Source organism: Aspergillus pseudonomiae, assembly GCF_009193645.1.
Source record: "Aspergillus pseudonomiae strain CBS 119388 unplaced genomic scaffold BDV37scaffold_61, whole genome shotgun sequence".
Taxonomy (NCBI): domain Eukaryota; kingdom Fungi; phylum Ascomycota; class Eurotiomycetes; order Eurotiales; family Aspergillaceae; genus Aspergillus; species Aspergillus pseudonomiae.
Window position 1 is genome coordinate 1 of NW_022476053.1, and position 15122 is coordinate 15122.

At 49.3% G+C, this 15122-nt stretch overlaps 7 protein-coding genes across 7 annotated transcripts; 2 read left to right on the plus strand and 5 right to left on the minus strand.

Moving 5' to 3' along the window:
- Positions 1-410: 410 nt before the first annotated feature.
- Positions 411-2816, minus strand: BDV37DRAFT_177088 (peroxisomal copper amine oxidase). Its single transcript, XM_032079421.1, has 2 exons — positions 2573-2816; positions 411-2519 (listed from the first exon to the last, which is right to left on the minus strand). The coding sequence occupies exons 1-2, from the start codon at positions 2679-2681 to the stop codon at positions 526-528; spliced, it is 2103 nt and encodes a 700-aa protein (XP_031938910.1). The 5' UTR covers positions 2682-2816; the 3' UTR covers positions 411-525.
- Positions 2817-3880: 1064 nt separating this feature from the next.
- BDV37DRAFT_254385 (uncharacterized protein) lies at positions 3881-4424 on the minus strand. Its single transcript, XM_032082630.1, has one exon. It carries the CDS (start codon positions 4391-4393, stop codon positions 4148-4150), a length of 246 nt encoding a protein of 81 aa, XP_031938911.1. The 5' UTR covers positions 4394-4424; the 3' UTR covers positions 3881-4147.
- Positions 4425-6496: 2072 nt separating this feature from the next.
- On the minus strand, positions 6497-7482 carry BDV37DRAFT_285452 (RTA1 domain-containing protein; the record flags this gene model as incomplete). The annotated part of the gene is made up of 3 exons (XM_032087728.1): positions 6497-6963; positions 7036-7284; positions 7335-7482. The coding sequence occupies 3 exons, from the start codon at positions 7480-7482 to the stop codon at positions 6497-6499; spliced, it is 864 nt and encodes a 287-aa protein (XP_031938912.1).
- A 1099-nt stretch (positions 7483-8581) lies between these two features.
- On the plus strand, positions 8582-9559 carry BDV37DRAFT_273469 (RTA1 domain-containing protein; the record flags this gene model as incomplete). Its single annotated transcript, XM_032085059.1, has 3 exons — positions 8582-8729; positions 8797-9045; positions 9099-9559. 3 exons carry the CDS (start codon positions 8582-8584, stop codon positions 9557-9559), a joined length of 858 nt encoding a protein of 285 aa, XP_031938913.1.
- A 606-nt stretch (positions 9560-10165) lies between these two features.
- On the plus strand, positions 10166-11314 carry BDV37DRAFT_273470 (P1 family peptidase; the record flags this gene model as incomplete). Its single annotated transcript, XM_032085060.1, has 1 exon — positions 10166-11314. The coding sequence occupies one exon, from the start codon at positions 10166-10168 to the stop codon at positions 11312-11314; it is 1149 nt and encodes a 382-aa protein (XP_031938914.1).
- Positions 11315-11635: 321 nt separating this feature from the next.
- Positions 11636-12269, minus strand: BDV37DRAFT_285455 (uncharacterized protein; the record flags this gene model as incomplete). Its single annotated transcript, XM_032087729.1, has 3 exons — positions 11636-11738; positions 11815-12035; positions 12117-12269. The coding sequence occupies 3 exons, from the start codon at positions 12267-12269 to the stop codon at positions 11636-11638; spliced, it is 477 nt and encodes a 158-aa protein (XP_031938915.1).
- Positions 12270-13298: 1029 nt separating this feature from the next.
- On the minus strand, positions 13299-15087 carry BDV37DRAFT_296086 (cytochrome P450 monooxygenase; the record flags this gene model as incomplete). The annotated part of the gene is made up of 4 exons (XM_032090039.1): positions 13299-13790; positions 13845-14537; positions 14618-14652; positions 14703-15087. 4 exons carry the CDS (start codon positions 15085-15087, stop codon positions 13299-13301), a joined length of 1605 nt encoding a protein of 534 aa, XP_031938916.1.
- Positions 15088-15122: the final 35 nt, after the last annotated feature.

Genomic DNA, 15122 nt, shown 5'->3' on the forward strand with positions numbered 1-15122 from the left:
AAAAAAAAAAAAAAAAAAAAAAAAAAAAAAAAAAAAGGGAAGAAAAGACAAGAAAAAAAAGAGCGTGGAAGATGCAAGATTCGTGGTGGTCTTTGTGGAGGGGGGGTCTTGGGGTTTTAGATGCACTGTCGTTTATGTTTAATCTGGAGTTGACGTTGAGATGTAAAACTAGAAAAAACAGAAAAAAAAAAAAATGGTTTTCGCTCATTTGAGCAGCCGTATACCCTCAAACCTTTCTCTTGATAACATAGTCGACCGATCAAGCAGGTTAACAATGGTGTAGATCACGAGAAGCAGGCCACATCTTTGGCAAATTGTTATCTGGCAATGTATATATAGTATTGTGTCTTGGTCACTTTACTTTCAAGTCAGGCTACACCAGATTAAGAGTTCATGCATGAACATATAAATGAACCATAATAGATTAATCCTTGTTATTGATGCTTATAGAATACATATAAAATCGCTTTTGCACATCAACCGCACTGGTATCCTACATCGTATGAAGCATAGGCTTTCTCTGACCTACAACCTCGAATGGTCTCCTGGCTTGCTGCCCGCACAGCAGGAAGTATCGAAGGCGTTGCGAGACATGGTATCAACGCACACTGAAGAGGGAGGCACCCAAAGACCAGGGTTCTTGACGAAGAAATTCGAAGCGCGGAGCATGATGCCGACAGGCTCGGCTGGCATGATGGGGAAGTCCTCAGTACGTGGGAAGTGGGTCAGGCCAAACTGGAGGTAGCAGACGATATCAGTGTTCTCGATAGACTCGTTCCGCTTGGCCCAGTCAAGGATGGTCTGGTTATGAGGGTGGTTCTCCTGACCGGTCGACTGGCAGACGAAGTCTCCAGCAGGGTATAATTCATAATCCTTGTAGGGAAGCACCCAGAGAGGCTTCCGTGCGAAGGCTGCGCGGTTGTGGACGACACCACCGGGCTTCGCTAACAAGGGAGCAGCGGCTGTGTTGATAATCTTGAATCCAACGGGCCTCTTCGAAGCTGGGTTAATCGAGTTCGGGTTGATGATATCCCAGGTTCGTTGCGTTTCGTAGCAGTAATCAGCGGCGCCTTCCAGAGACGTGCGCAGGGGTGTCTTCTTGCTGTAGAATGCATTGCCGTAGAAGTTCTGTGGTGATCCCACTGGATAGTCTGATGCAACGGCGTCGTTCTGAACAACGGAATTGTTCTGGCCGTCCACCTCAGGATCGATACGCAGCGAGAAGATGTGCTGATGGTTATGGGCGGTGATTCGAGAAGCCACCTCGGTTCCGTACGGGGCAGCCTGTTCGGTGGGGTGCAGGGGGTAGGTGTTCAACATGCCGGTGAGCTTCATTTCCAGCTTGTAGGTTCCGTCGAGAGAGAAGATATGGTAGAATCCATAGTCATAGTTGGCCGCCGTGATGATTTGCGAGATAATCAACTTGCGGTCACGAGCGGAGATCACTGTGCCGTCGCGGAAATCAGTGTGTTTATACAGAAGACCATTGTCCTCCTCATGAATACAGATGGCGTTCTTAACCACTGCGGCTTCGCCACTGGCCAGGGCCATCACTCCGTCCATGTAATGAATCGCACCCTTGCAATCACAGCCCAGCTTCAACGAGTTGCTCATGAAGCCACTTCCGTACTCGCCGACATCAAAGGCATGCTTCTTGTGGTGTGGCTTCTCCGGGCAACCGTACGGTACCACCATCTCGACCACGCTGATTCGGTTGAACAAGGTACGTTCGCGGTCTTGGTGCATATCATGCGCGCGGACATCGGAGATGACGATACCCTCTCGGTAGTTGAATCCGATGTGCATCTTGTAGCCAGCCCAGGACAGCTCATTACCCTTCACCTGGAACGAGACACCCTGAGGTTGGACAATATCAATGGGTTTCAGGCGGTCATGGTTGTACTTGTCTCCGATGAACTGGGGCAGGTAGTTGTGCTCGGTAACCGGCATTGCCGTGCGTTCGCCGTTCACATAGCGGATGTCCACACTCAGGATCTCCTCCCGCTCGGTATCGGCCACAACGGAGAAGTCCAGAGGGTGGGCGTACTGGTTGTCGAACTCAGAGTTACGGTAGTATGCCAAACCCTGCTGGAGACGGCGCTCATAACCCCAACGCTCGTCCATACCGATCGCCCAGGCATCGATGAACACCTTGGACATGTCGGTGATTCCGAGACCCTTGCATGCTTCGATGACGCGATGATCCTTGCGCGACATCTCCTCCAATTTGTCCAGGTCTTCGAGAGTCAGAGTTGGCATGACATCGTTGAGATCCTTCCACTCTTCAACCTTGGACGTGGTCAGGTTAGCAACAGCCTCGGCGATCTTTCCGGACTGCCTGTCAATGACAATGGCATACGCGCGACGGTCGGGACGTGGCCCATTTCCTTGCTTGAATGCCGTATACTCCTTCTTCTTCGGCTCACGAAGCGTGATGCAGTTGAATTTGAGTTGCTTGGGGCTGGCATACTGGCGGAACAATGCTGCCGCCACGGGGATCTCCGCAATGGAGAGCTGATCTGCGATCCCATTAGCGCCCGTTTCGAATTCTGAAGTGTTATGAGAAGCTTACCAAGTGGGTGAGGAGTTCCCTGTGGTGTCACTGCGGCAGCGGCGACACTGTCGTAGTCTCCTTCACGGAAGATCGTGTAACCTGGGATTGATGTTGTGTCTGGCGCCATGATGTATCTATTGTTGGTGAACAAGGTGGTAGTGTGTGACTGCGATGGCCATGCCAAAGTAGACCTGGGGAACCGCGGGGAAATGGGCTTTATATAGCCCCAAAACACCAACGACGATGTTCTACAATCGCCTGCAGCTTCCCTATCAGGAAGTTCAAGCCCCGATAACTGAAGAATGGCAGTCCCGAGCGACTAATATCGGTCTGGTGCCACCGGCGGCTCACCCCCGAATTCGAGTCCATGCTAATTAAGCAATCTCTAGTCTTACGTTTAGAATTCTAGGCTGTGCCTTGTGCGGCGACCAATGATGGTGGCGTAAGCAATCCACAAACCGGAAGGCGAATGAGAGAACCGGGAAACGCTGGATGGGCCAGGACCTGCCCCGGCCAACAACCGTCGCTGCTCGGGGCTAGCGATGCCAATGACATGATGGAATTTTATTTTGTGGGGCATGCGCTCGTGTGCCGATCAATGGTCTTTAGGAGAAGCTGGAGGAGACCGGCCACCTCGCGGCTCGTCTGACCTCGCCTTAGCATTGGTAACTCTTCTGCGCGTTGTCTCTCTATCCAGTATCTCGAACGACCGCGTTCTGCACCTCGCCGCCCGCTAAGTATCACCCATTAGGCACATAGACCCCAAGTCCCGGTTCCCACAGGGCCCGAAAGCGCGGATGTGGAGGATGTGGACGTACTCCCGAGTACGATGCCAGAAGGCGACAATTCCTGAACGGACCCCCCGCAATCCGGCGCCAGACTGGATCCACCCTGATCGTGCCATGTGGACATTCTTTAAAGATTGAGTGAAAGCACCTCCGTTGGGCTACACCTGGAGTAGGAAGTCCAGCCGACCGAACCAATTCGGCGCGCCGGGGATCGAGGGCTCGGGTGGATCCCTTGGGCGCAATTGGCCGCGATTGGTCCGTTGGCAGCAATCAAGCGAGATAGCTTGCCACGACGGCGTCTGTTCGTGGCCACCGCTGTTATCTAGGGTCTGGATCCGATTTTGGAGTGATTGGATGATTTGCTCAACCCTGCAAGAAGTAGAGTTGGAAAGCATCCCGCGGAACCCGAGGATACGGAGTTAGGACTTTAGGGTCAATATGATTCTCCCCGGATGCCGATGGCTGCATGCCACCGTAAACCTGTTACTCAAAACAGCTTTGTGTCTTTCTCTAAGATCTTTGCAATATAAAACATTTGTTTTGATTCATTGTATTTTATATGTCTAAAATAATCTCATAAATATCACGAAACTCGCTATGACACAGAGAAAGACATGCAACAAGGGAACACGAAGAGGAAACGGGGCATACCAACTGGCGAGAAAGATGAGCTGTGTTTTTGCCTGAGGAAACGATTCTTTCGCACACCGTGTGGTGATATGTACTTGACCAGTGTCGCAAGAGGGAGCTCTTCCCAGTCTAAGATTTCCATTCGCCAAAGTAATTCGGAACATTAGTAACAAAGTCAAACCAATGTTATTATCGACCGGAACGTGTGAATGTCAGGAGGTCCAAACTGGGCCTGTGTTCCGACATGCCAGCCAACTCGCTTCAATATCTTAGGGTCATCACCAGCCGGGGTCACGATGAGAGAAAAATACCAACCCTTGATCCCTATCCCGACGTATTCGGCAAGAACCAAGCTAAATAGACTCATAGTCTTGAGAAGATCTAGCGAAACATCGAGTTGGTTACTGATAGTGTCAAACATCAGATAAAACCCTTCAGCCGCTTCATCTACCGTGTGAAGACTTGTGGTGCCCTTCGCCACCAGGCCCTCGTAATCTAGCAGGAAGAGAGGGAAAAGAGGCGCCTCGATGTTGATCCAGCCGCCTCTCACTCGTCCAAAAGGGTTGTCACCGTCTACATCGACTTGTACATCCAGAACTGACGCTATGGGCTTGATCTCTCTATAGAGCTCATCCACAATGCCATCGACAGATGCCCATGACCAGGATGGCGCCCGATACTGACGTACTGCCCTGCACTTGCCCAGAGGTTGCCAAGTTAATCCTTCCACGAGAGAGTTCCCCCAAAGTCCCGCTACATAAGTGTCTCCCAGCACCTTGCCGTACTCTTTCGCGATGCCAGATATCGCGGGTAGTTTGTCGGAAGGAAATGTCAGGCTACGCCGACTATAGAGCGCCACTAGGCGGTACCAGTGGGCACGCATAGTTTGGGGTGACACTGCGCCATATTTGCTCCGTTCGGCGATCGATCTATAAGGGTATCCGTTTGTATAACCCGCTTCGGGTCCGTCGGTTAGCTCCGTGCCATCTTCCGAGACGATATATGTTGCACACACGAAATACACTTTATCACTCGCAAATATCAGGCTTCGTCGCGAGAATAGTCGTTCCTGAAAAGCCCATGCCCTTTTAGAGAGGGGTTCCTCGTTCAATTCCAAAGCGTTCCGTTTGATGAAGTCTGAAAAAGTTGGCAGCAAGCAGGCCTTGACATACCCTGCGCAGGTGTTGCTCGTGTGAGGAAGACTCACGCTGGGCCTTGGCTTTCTAGAAGGCACAAGTCCCGCCTGGCTGTTTGCGGCACAGGTCGCTGACAGGCATAGGTACGCATTCCCATAGATTGACCCCATGTTGGCAGATTCTCGCTCCCAATCTTGGGGGTCATCCTGGTAAATACAGAGGCGGTCGATCCACAGGTACTGAACGTGGAGAGCTCGTGTCATTAGTATCGCATCTTGAAAGGTCTGTGGTAGGTGTCGCAGGAGCATCCCTTCCTTCTTGGACGCAGCGTTGAGGCGTGTTGTTGCGGAAGTCCTGTCTCCACCCCAACAATAGCTAAGGGTCACATAATGCCCACGAGTCTCACCACCTGGCTCCACGAGCTTCACGAGATCTCCCGAGCCTTCGAATCCCACATCAATGAGCCTAGTCGGTAGGGGCCTTGGCGGCATAGCACACGACCGGTGTTGGTTATTACAGTCAGCGACCCAGCCGGCAAAACGATGACATGCTGCGGTATCCAGAGCATTGTTGGGTGGGCGTCCCCGAAACACGGTAGCAAGAGGGTCGTCTAAGCTACATTAGCGAAACCATATTTTCGGGTATTAAGCCTGGCTACACCTTCGTCACAACAGAAGACCATGACAGCTAGCACCAGCACGTCGCACCCACTTCCCCGGGCCGTACTGCTGGGAGTAAGCACAGCGAAACCATCCCCTCCATTAAGGCGCCTGGTCAACCATAAATCAAAGCGAGGACGGCCTGCTACTAGTTCCGACGGCATGTTTTGCGGTTGCTCCATTGCTAGGATCATCCGGTTCACCTGGTCCTCCAGAATATGGCAGAGCTCGCACCCTGCCGCCGATGCCCGTCGCAGGCTGTCTATATTCGGGTGATGAGGGAGGCCCAAATCATCCCGTAGCGATCGGTTGTCGTTATTACCTAGCGCTATGATCGACTGATGGGGCCCGAGGGCGATGATGTTGTCTGGTCTTGGGAACGCGGGAAGGTCTTCTAGAGGGATGCGTTGACATAGCTCACATAGAGTCATTGTGTGTAGCTGAAACGAGCAGGTCCAGGTGGTACAGAAAAGTGATATTCAAGCTCAAAGTGAGGGGAATCTAAGGATCCCTCTTCGCTATATATACCACTTGGTCGCTGGTGTCTAACTAGCTGTTGGAAGTCCAATATTTCCTCTACGTATTCGTCGACCTCGCACGGGTGCCACGTAGCTGAGGCTGAGATGTAAGAAAATATTTCTATCAAATATATACATGGAGTGCGTTATAGCATTGAACAGGGCTCACAAGACATCAATCATTAAGCAAATAAAGCACGCTATGTATTTCTTAAACCTGGCTATTGACTTGCATTTCATGCGTGGCACTAGGCCCATATTTGCGACTCACGACGAACTTCTCAAAATACTGCTCGCCCCGGTCCAAAAGACAGTTGACCTGACTGGGATGAATGTAGTTGAGAACCGCCATAGCAAGAAACATCAGCAGAGCGTCGAAGACGTAGATGAAGACTTCATGTTTCATGAGGAAGCCGTCGTAGCCATCCAGATACTCCACGACACGAACCACGGACCGCACCAAAATCAGAACACTGGTCACGTAGAGTGCAACCATATGTCGACGCCAGATACGTCCTGCCTCAGGAGATGCGCTAATGTGTTTCTTCGCCATGCGCAGCTCAAAGACAATAGCGGTGATCACGAAAAAGCCGAAGAAAATTATTTGTACGAACAATCCACCGATAATAACGTGTTCTCCGGTGCTGGGATCATCTGCCGACACCATAAGACCGGCGCCTGTATGTTGTTAGCTTTTGATTCTAAACAGGGAGGCGAGATGCGTATATGACTGAGGCAGTGTCAACGTACCAGACGCTTGCATCAGGAAGGATAACACATCACCCGCCACGAATATCTTCGTCAGCCAGCGAAGGGGAATGACCGAGTATTGCTCTGCCTGAAGCATAGTAATGATGCGGCCCAGGGTCATGTAGATACTAGCGGCGAGAAAGGCCGGTGCGATCAGGATGAGGGCGCTCTGCATGATATAGGGGCCCTTGGTGTAGTTGGGAGCTTCATTTGTTGACAGTACACGGCCGACATAACCAATTGTTTCGACTAGGGACCACTTAGTAGAGCTCTCTCAGGAACTTGAGGCCATGACTTACGGATTCCGCCAATCGCAAAAGGGATCATGAACCATGTCCGTGTGCGGAGTAGCTGATAGAAATGGAGCAGGGTGCTGAGGGCAAATAGTGCAACGAAGATGCCTCCAGCAACACCGGATGGTGTGTAGTAGTAGAATGTGAACTCCATTTTCGAAAGTATGGTGATTTCCAGCACGACAGATTCAAATCGGAATATAGCGTGGTAGTCTTCGACGGCACACGCTATCTCTGGCAATGTCCCATCACCCACAACGGGGGAAGAGACACCTTAAATAGAGCCCAGCATGCATCAGACCTTCGTTGCAATAAAGCAATAGGGACGAAAACATGGTGGCTACCCCTATAGTGTATTGCGCAAAGCAGATAACCTAGTGGGCGTGATTTTCAACAGGTGGCCCACTTGAGCCTCGTTCTCGTATTCTTTGCCATTTCCAGCGGCGGAAGTTATGCGTCCCCTTAAATTGCCACCAGAGCCAGAAATAATCGCATTTGCTATCCATGCTATTCCCCCAGCCGTGTAGTATAGCATAATTAAGGTATATAGATGAACTAGATCAGTTCAATGTCTCACCGAAAATTCCCTGGAGGTGATACCGACTGGCCTTCCGGGAGAGATATCCCCATGGCGCTTGGTTAAAGGACCAGGAATTGATGACCGTCCATAGTTAGTTATAATACCAGCCATTATCTATACTATAGGGAGCTACAACAATAGTATCGAGTTGTTAGAATCTTCTCGTCAGCAAATCTACACGTGGGTCTCCCGTTGTGGATTCCAAGCAACATCGATACAACAAAATTTCTGTGGCTTGGCGAAGGTTAAATCGAGATCAAGAGGCAGTGCCATGAACGCCAAAGGATCCCGATCCTGTGATTGGACACCTGCCAAATATAAATTTATCGTACTAGTAAAGAAAGGTGGGGAGGGCGCGAGCTTGTCGTACTTCGTATCCATCACCACTTCAGGTAGCCTAGGGCTGGACTAACATCTCCCACCGGTTAAAGACCCAGTTTTCTCGGCCATGTTTATGGTTCCATGAATACCCAAATATAGAGTAAACAAAACGGATCATGGCCTTGAAACAATATGGAAGCCTTGGTATTTTCAGTCTCTGCTCATATATTCTACCTACAATCCTACCTGACAGCTCTTCTTAACTTGCCATCGAGCACCGCATTGGTCTTCTTCGAACTACGAGTTGTCTGCCCAAGGATTACCTCTCTTTTACTTTTATCCGAACGGCATCATGGGATACCAGTTTTACCACTATGATCCATCGGGAGGTGCAGCAGTTAGCTTTGCTGCTGTCTTTAGTCTAACGACGGTGATACACATCTGGCAGATGATTCGGTCCAGGACATGGTATTTGATGCCGTTTGTTATTGGTGGTATATGTATGTTCTGTTAGCCCTTACCGGCTATGCCTTGTGGAAGTGTGCTGACATATCTACCTCACTTCAGTTGAGGCTATCGGTTACCTATGCAGGTACATCAGTTCGACCGAAACACCGGACTGGACGATGAAACCATACGTTGGACAGAGTCTACTACTGCTCCTAGCGCCAGCCCTGTTTGCCGCATCCGTATACATGATCCTCGGACGCATTATTCGAATGCTGAATGCCGGCTCTATCTCCCTGATCCGTCCATCATGGTTGACCAAGATCTTTGTGACCGGCGACGTGTTATCCTTCTTAGTACAAAGTGGAGGTATGATCATTATTATCAGCCCTTAGAGAAAACATTAACGATAGGATATACAGGAGGAGGCATGCTGGCTCAAGCCAAGTCGCAAGATTCAGTAAAAATGGGCGAGAACATGATCATTGGTGGCCTATTTATTCAGATCATCTTCTTCGGATTCTTCATCGTCGTTTCGATCGTCTTTCACCGTCGCATGCTGTCCACTCCTATGCACCACATGGTGGTCACTGAAGTCCCGTGGAACCATTATATGAAGATACTCTATACCGTCAGCGTTCTGGTTATGATCCGATCGATATATCGTGTGGCCGAGTACGTCCAAGGGAGTGCTGGATATCTGCAGAGCAAAGAGGCTTTCATCTACGTGTTTGATGCGGCATTGATGTTCGCCTGTTGCATCATTCTCAATTGGTGGCACCCTAGCAAGATCGTTTCTTCCAAGAAGAAGATCGACAATGGTGCTGACCTTGAGATGTTGAATAACACTCAGTATGATCACGCTCAATATGGGCGTTACTGATCGGTTTCAGTTCAGCAGGAGAATTTCTCCACTGGGATCAGATACATTAGAACCAAGATCTAGCAGTTGATCTTAGACCCTTCCCCGTTGTATTATTACATACCTCTAGTAGATATTTGTTATAGTGAGTGAAGGATGTGGGGCGAAGCACTTCAAGTAATGGGTCTCGATGGTCTTCTACATATATAGAACACAGGTACCTGACTAAGAAGACGTATATTGCGAGAACTTGAAAAGTATCAGTATGGTTCACCTTCGCTCAAGTCTAACAGGTACATCCGATCGCTTACGCCATATAATGTATTATTTATCCGAACCTATCCGGTCTCATTTCACCCCGGTCCATCGAATCCTGCCCGAGTCTGACCGGTACTCCGGATCATTTCCCTTGTCCGGTGCCTATCAGTTGTAGGATCTACTTTTAGACCATGCCCGATTCGTCATAATGAGGTTACATTGGTCATATCAAGCCAGTTGGCTTATTATCAGGTGGGTGGGGGTTCAAGAGGTATTTTGTCCGTAAGTCAGAGCTCCAATTATCTTTGACATCCTTCTTCTCTTGATCTTCCACCCTTTCCCCCTTATTGCCCAGACGATAAACCACACATGCGTGTCCGGCTATCCACCGAACGGATGCGTATCCGAGAACTTCTTCCTGACCTCGACTTGGGAGTGTACCCCCCGGGACCGCTGAATTCCATCACCGACGTGCAGGGGGTTCAGGTCCATACCCAGGAGATATTCGATGCCCAGGGCGCCATCAACACTGGCGTGACCTGCATCATTCCTCGCCCCAGTTGGGCTACTAGTGCTTGTCACGCTGGGATCTTCCGCTTTAACGGCTCGGGAGAACTCACGGGCGCGCACTCCATAGAAGAGGCGGGCCTTCTCTATTCGCCTATTGTTCTCACGGGAACATTTGGGATTGGAGCTGCCCATCAAGGCATATATCAATATGCCGTCAAGAACCTGGGGAGTAACAAAAATGCCCAGCTGGAGTGGCTGATGTTGCCCGTGGTGGGCGAGACGTTCGACGGGTACTTACATGACTGCACGTCATTTTCTGTGACTCCTGGGCATATTGTGCATGGCTTAGAGAATGTAGTGGCTGGGAAATCAGTTCGAGAGGGCAATGTGGGTGGCGGCGTTGGCATGGTATGCCACGGGCTGAAAGGAGGCACTGGGTCCAGCAGTCGCCGGGTTCTCGGAGACTACACGGTCGCCGCGTTGGTCCAGGCCAACTATGGGCAACTAAAGGATCTCCGCATTGCAGGGGTTCCGGTTGGGAGGATACTAGCTGAAGAAGTTGCGAGTGACCCAATAAGGCAGGGGATGTATGAGAAAGTCGCGGAGGCCAAAGCCCACAAGGATGGCAGTATAATCGTTGTACTGGCGACAGATGCGCCTCTTCATCCCGCTCAGCTGCAACGCGTTGCGAAGCGGGCAACCGTTGGTCTTGCTCGCGTTGGTGGCCAGGGGCACAACCAATCCGGGGACATATTCCTAGCTTTCTCTACGGGGAACGAGATACCTGTCAACCAGCACCAGCAGCCCGCTCCAGTGACACGGGTGATAGACGTGGTAGATGATTCCGCTCTCAATAGCTTGTTCGAAGCGACAGCCGATGCGGTTGAAGAGGCAATCTACAACGCACTCTGTATGGCGGAAACCCTTACGGGGTTCCTAGGTCATACAGTCGAGGCACTGCCTCTTGTCCGCGTCAAGGAGATCATGAAACAATATCACAGGGCGTAGCATGGCGAGCCAGTATCAGGCTGGGTATGAGCATTCGCAATTTTCCGTGTCTGAAAAGGTCCTATACATATGTTGCTGGTTGTGTCTTGACTGATATCTAGCAAGGCATTTCTACAACGAGCAGCTGGAAGAAAGGGTGTCTAGTGATTGCCGTCTTTCTACCAATACCTACATCACGATCTGTACTGGATCACTGGAATAATATTTCGTAGAGTAACATAGATTTCTCATCTGAACCTTGCAGTAACATAAATGTGAGATGCTGTCGTATCGTGTCAGAAGGACTAACCACATGGTGGCTAAGTCACAAGGCCTCTCTTATCAACAAGGGGACTTGGAGCTCCCTACTCCAGGGAGTGAGCCATGTTGCTTATAATATCGTCGGTCGCGGACACAGATGAACGAGAGGAAGCCAGCGAGGCCGCTGCATCAAATCCATTCGACATGTCAGTGTTTTCCTTATACACGCCAACAGCAGTTCGCAGAGCCAAGACACATACCATAACACAAGAGCCAATATAACTATAATAACACCCAATGCACGACTACTGGTACTGTGGGAACCTGAAGTCCCCATGATGGATATGATGAACAGTGCGAACCAGAAGACGGTATCAATGATGTTCAAGATCATATTGGTTTTGCTACTCGCCCAGCGTTTGAATCGCGCAGCGTGAGCAGTAACGATTTGATATGTCATAAACACTGCTGATTTGACGCACTGTATATATGCAATGTTTTCAGTTAGTTGAAGCTAATAAGGAGAATTGCTCCTCACAGTGTATAAGTGTCAATCACTCACCACCGCGATACCCCATGTGTTGGTCCGACTTGACGGCGTACCCTTATCAGCCACTCGTGCGATGACAAGGATGAAGGTAAGCAAGAGCAAGGAGCCGATGATGATATGCAATCGGAACTTGATTTTAGGGCTATTCTGGATTGAGAGATTCATTTTGATCGTGTCTTTCTTTGGGAAGCGACTCCGGCTATTATCACCCAGGAACTATGAGAAAATGGCGAGAATCTAGTAATATAAACAAGAATATGGAAAGACAATGATGCTAATCAATTATGATTGTCATACATTGCTCACTTTCTAACACATATGCCCTTAATATATATGTCTAGTTTCCCATGCCTACGTTGCACATCGTACTCGTTTAGACGTCACCAAGGCGACAAGCTGCGTAGTCTTCTGGAATAACTTCATTTTACATGTATCATACCGAGGAACCGTTTATTCTGATACCTAGGTCAGCCATGGGAGACACAAATAGGCACCATTCAAACGCTCGGTCCAATTCCTCCTCTTAGCACATTCTCGCATTCGTATCGTTAACCCTAACAGGCTATGTTGACCCACCGGCTCGAAATCGTTAGAGATTTCAACCACTCACAACACGGTAGCAAAGTGTCATGGAGACCCAATACTTTGGATCTGTCTATGGAAGAGAGAGGGCTGGGGCTGGCATTGCTAGGCAAAGTCGTTACGATGGTTTACATCGGTTTGATTGAATACTTCGCCGCGGTTGTTCCTGGAGAAACATATGGAACACTCTTTGGGTACTACCGTTGGATCAATACTTCTATTTCACATTAATCAAACTATTCAATCGCAGAATTTGGAACTTGAACAAATGTGTCAATAGCCATCACAGATAATATGTACTTCACGAGGTGCTGTGCGTCAGTAAGTGCAAGCCTCAAAATGCTCAATACATTCTACAACAGATTGTGAACATGAATCACAGGTAAACATCGATGCTATCCTTTGGGTTACAAGGCTATGTCGGGTGTACATATTCCTGGGCAAATCTGTCACCAACATATACATTCCATTTCAATGTTATCATTACGCTGACGATATGAATCCTGGAGACAAGACAATATGTCATTAGAGTTAATAGCCGCAAAATGTGTAAATTATAGCTTAAGATGAAGACAATATTAACAATTCGATTAACCATACTTAAAGTTATAGTTATCGCCCCACCCATCGAAGGCCTACTGACTCGACAGATGGCATCTGCAATGTAAGGCCCACCATACTATTCTGTATCAAGAAAAGTGCATGAGATCTTGCCTGGTCCATGGTTTGATCAGGAGACGGCACTAGCTCCACACGGTGGTGTTTAAAAAGGCAGAGAAGAACTGCGAAGACCTCGATCTGTGAGAACTTCTGTCCTGGACACAGCCGCGGCCCGTCTCCCCAGGCAAAGAGGTACTGGAGCAATTCATTGGAAACCATTCCCAGAGATGAGTCGAACTCCTTCAATATCCACCGATCGGGCCTCCAGGCTAGAGGGTCAGGGCCCCATTGCTTGGGATCAGTATGTAATGCTATCGCATTGACATTTATGGACGTATTGTTGGGGATTACGAATTCCCGCTCAGGTATCACTAGTGTCTGAGGGGTGGCATCTGTCTTTCGCACTATATTTGGGACAGGACCGTACAGCCGAAGAGTCTCGTACTGTATCCAGCATTAGAAACATGAACGAACTGCACCATAAGACAGGAAGCTTACCAGGATTGCTCGGAGTCGCTGTGTTTGTGGAAGAATCTGACTATGGAAGGGAATTTCTTCTCCACTGGCTTGACTTTGTGACAGGTTGTCAATCTCTTCTAGTGCCCACTCCTGCCAGGCTGGGAATATCGCCATGAGATGGATAGCATAGATCAAAGCATTTGCAGTGGTCTCGTGGCCGGCGAACATGAAGAGAAAGAGGTTTCCTGTGACTTCATCGCTTGATAAGCCGCAATGATCTGTCGGAGCGAGGATTGATGAGAGGAGGTCTGCGTGCGCTGTCTGTTCTGACCGTGCCGTTCGGGCTTCCACAAACTTGGTCAATAACTCGCCCAAGGCTTTATAGCTCTCCTTAAGTTTTTGCATTCCTCGAACTCCTCGCCCTAAAGCCATTGGGTTTGATATCCCGTTTAAAACCACATCTAGATGCCATTGGCAGGCCGCAACGTCACCTGCTAATATCCTAGCATCATCTTTATCGACTCCATCGATATTAAGGCACGCTTTAAAAAGCACACCCAAACTCAGCGCCAAAATATCGGACCGTGTACTGTTCAGAGACTTGATGTTGGCCCATTGCTTTAATACCTTTGTCGCATTTCTCGTCGATTCGACCCAGACTGCCTCGTGTAGCTTCTCGTTGAATGCACGCGCAGTCAACTTCCGGTGACGCTGCCAATCGGCCCCTTCTACCTGAAGCCTGTCAGCTTGTTGTGTTCATGTGTCGTCGTGGGAGCCGCAACGAAAAAACGATGGGATCGCGAATTTCATACCGTAGCTAGGTTTTTGCCAAAGACATTCATTTTTTCTTGATTATTTTAGCGACTAACCTGCATTCCTTTCGGGGAAGATCCATACCTAGTAGGCTACTTGGTTTTGGAAAATCTCTCCATCGTGAAAGCACTTGTTTTGCCGCGTCTGTGTCCGCCACGTATAACTCACATGTCTCCGGCGTAACCAAAATGAATAGCTTTCCATACTCGGCATGGACTGTGAACTTCTCCTGGAATCTCGCGTGTCTGCGGAGCAGTCTAACAAATGGCAATTGAGTCATACGAGTTGGTAGAATATTGAGGTCCACGATATATCTCAGCAACTGCAATGCTAGACCACTACTCGAGATAGGGCTCAGGATAATAGGCACATGCAGCTCCTTTGCCTGTGTCCAGTTGCGATACCATGGCCAACCCACGTAGATACACCAGGTAGCAACAACAATGATGATTGCTGACACAAACGACATGTGGTGCAAAGGGTAGCGACACTGGACGTCAGGGG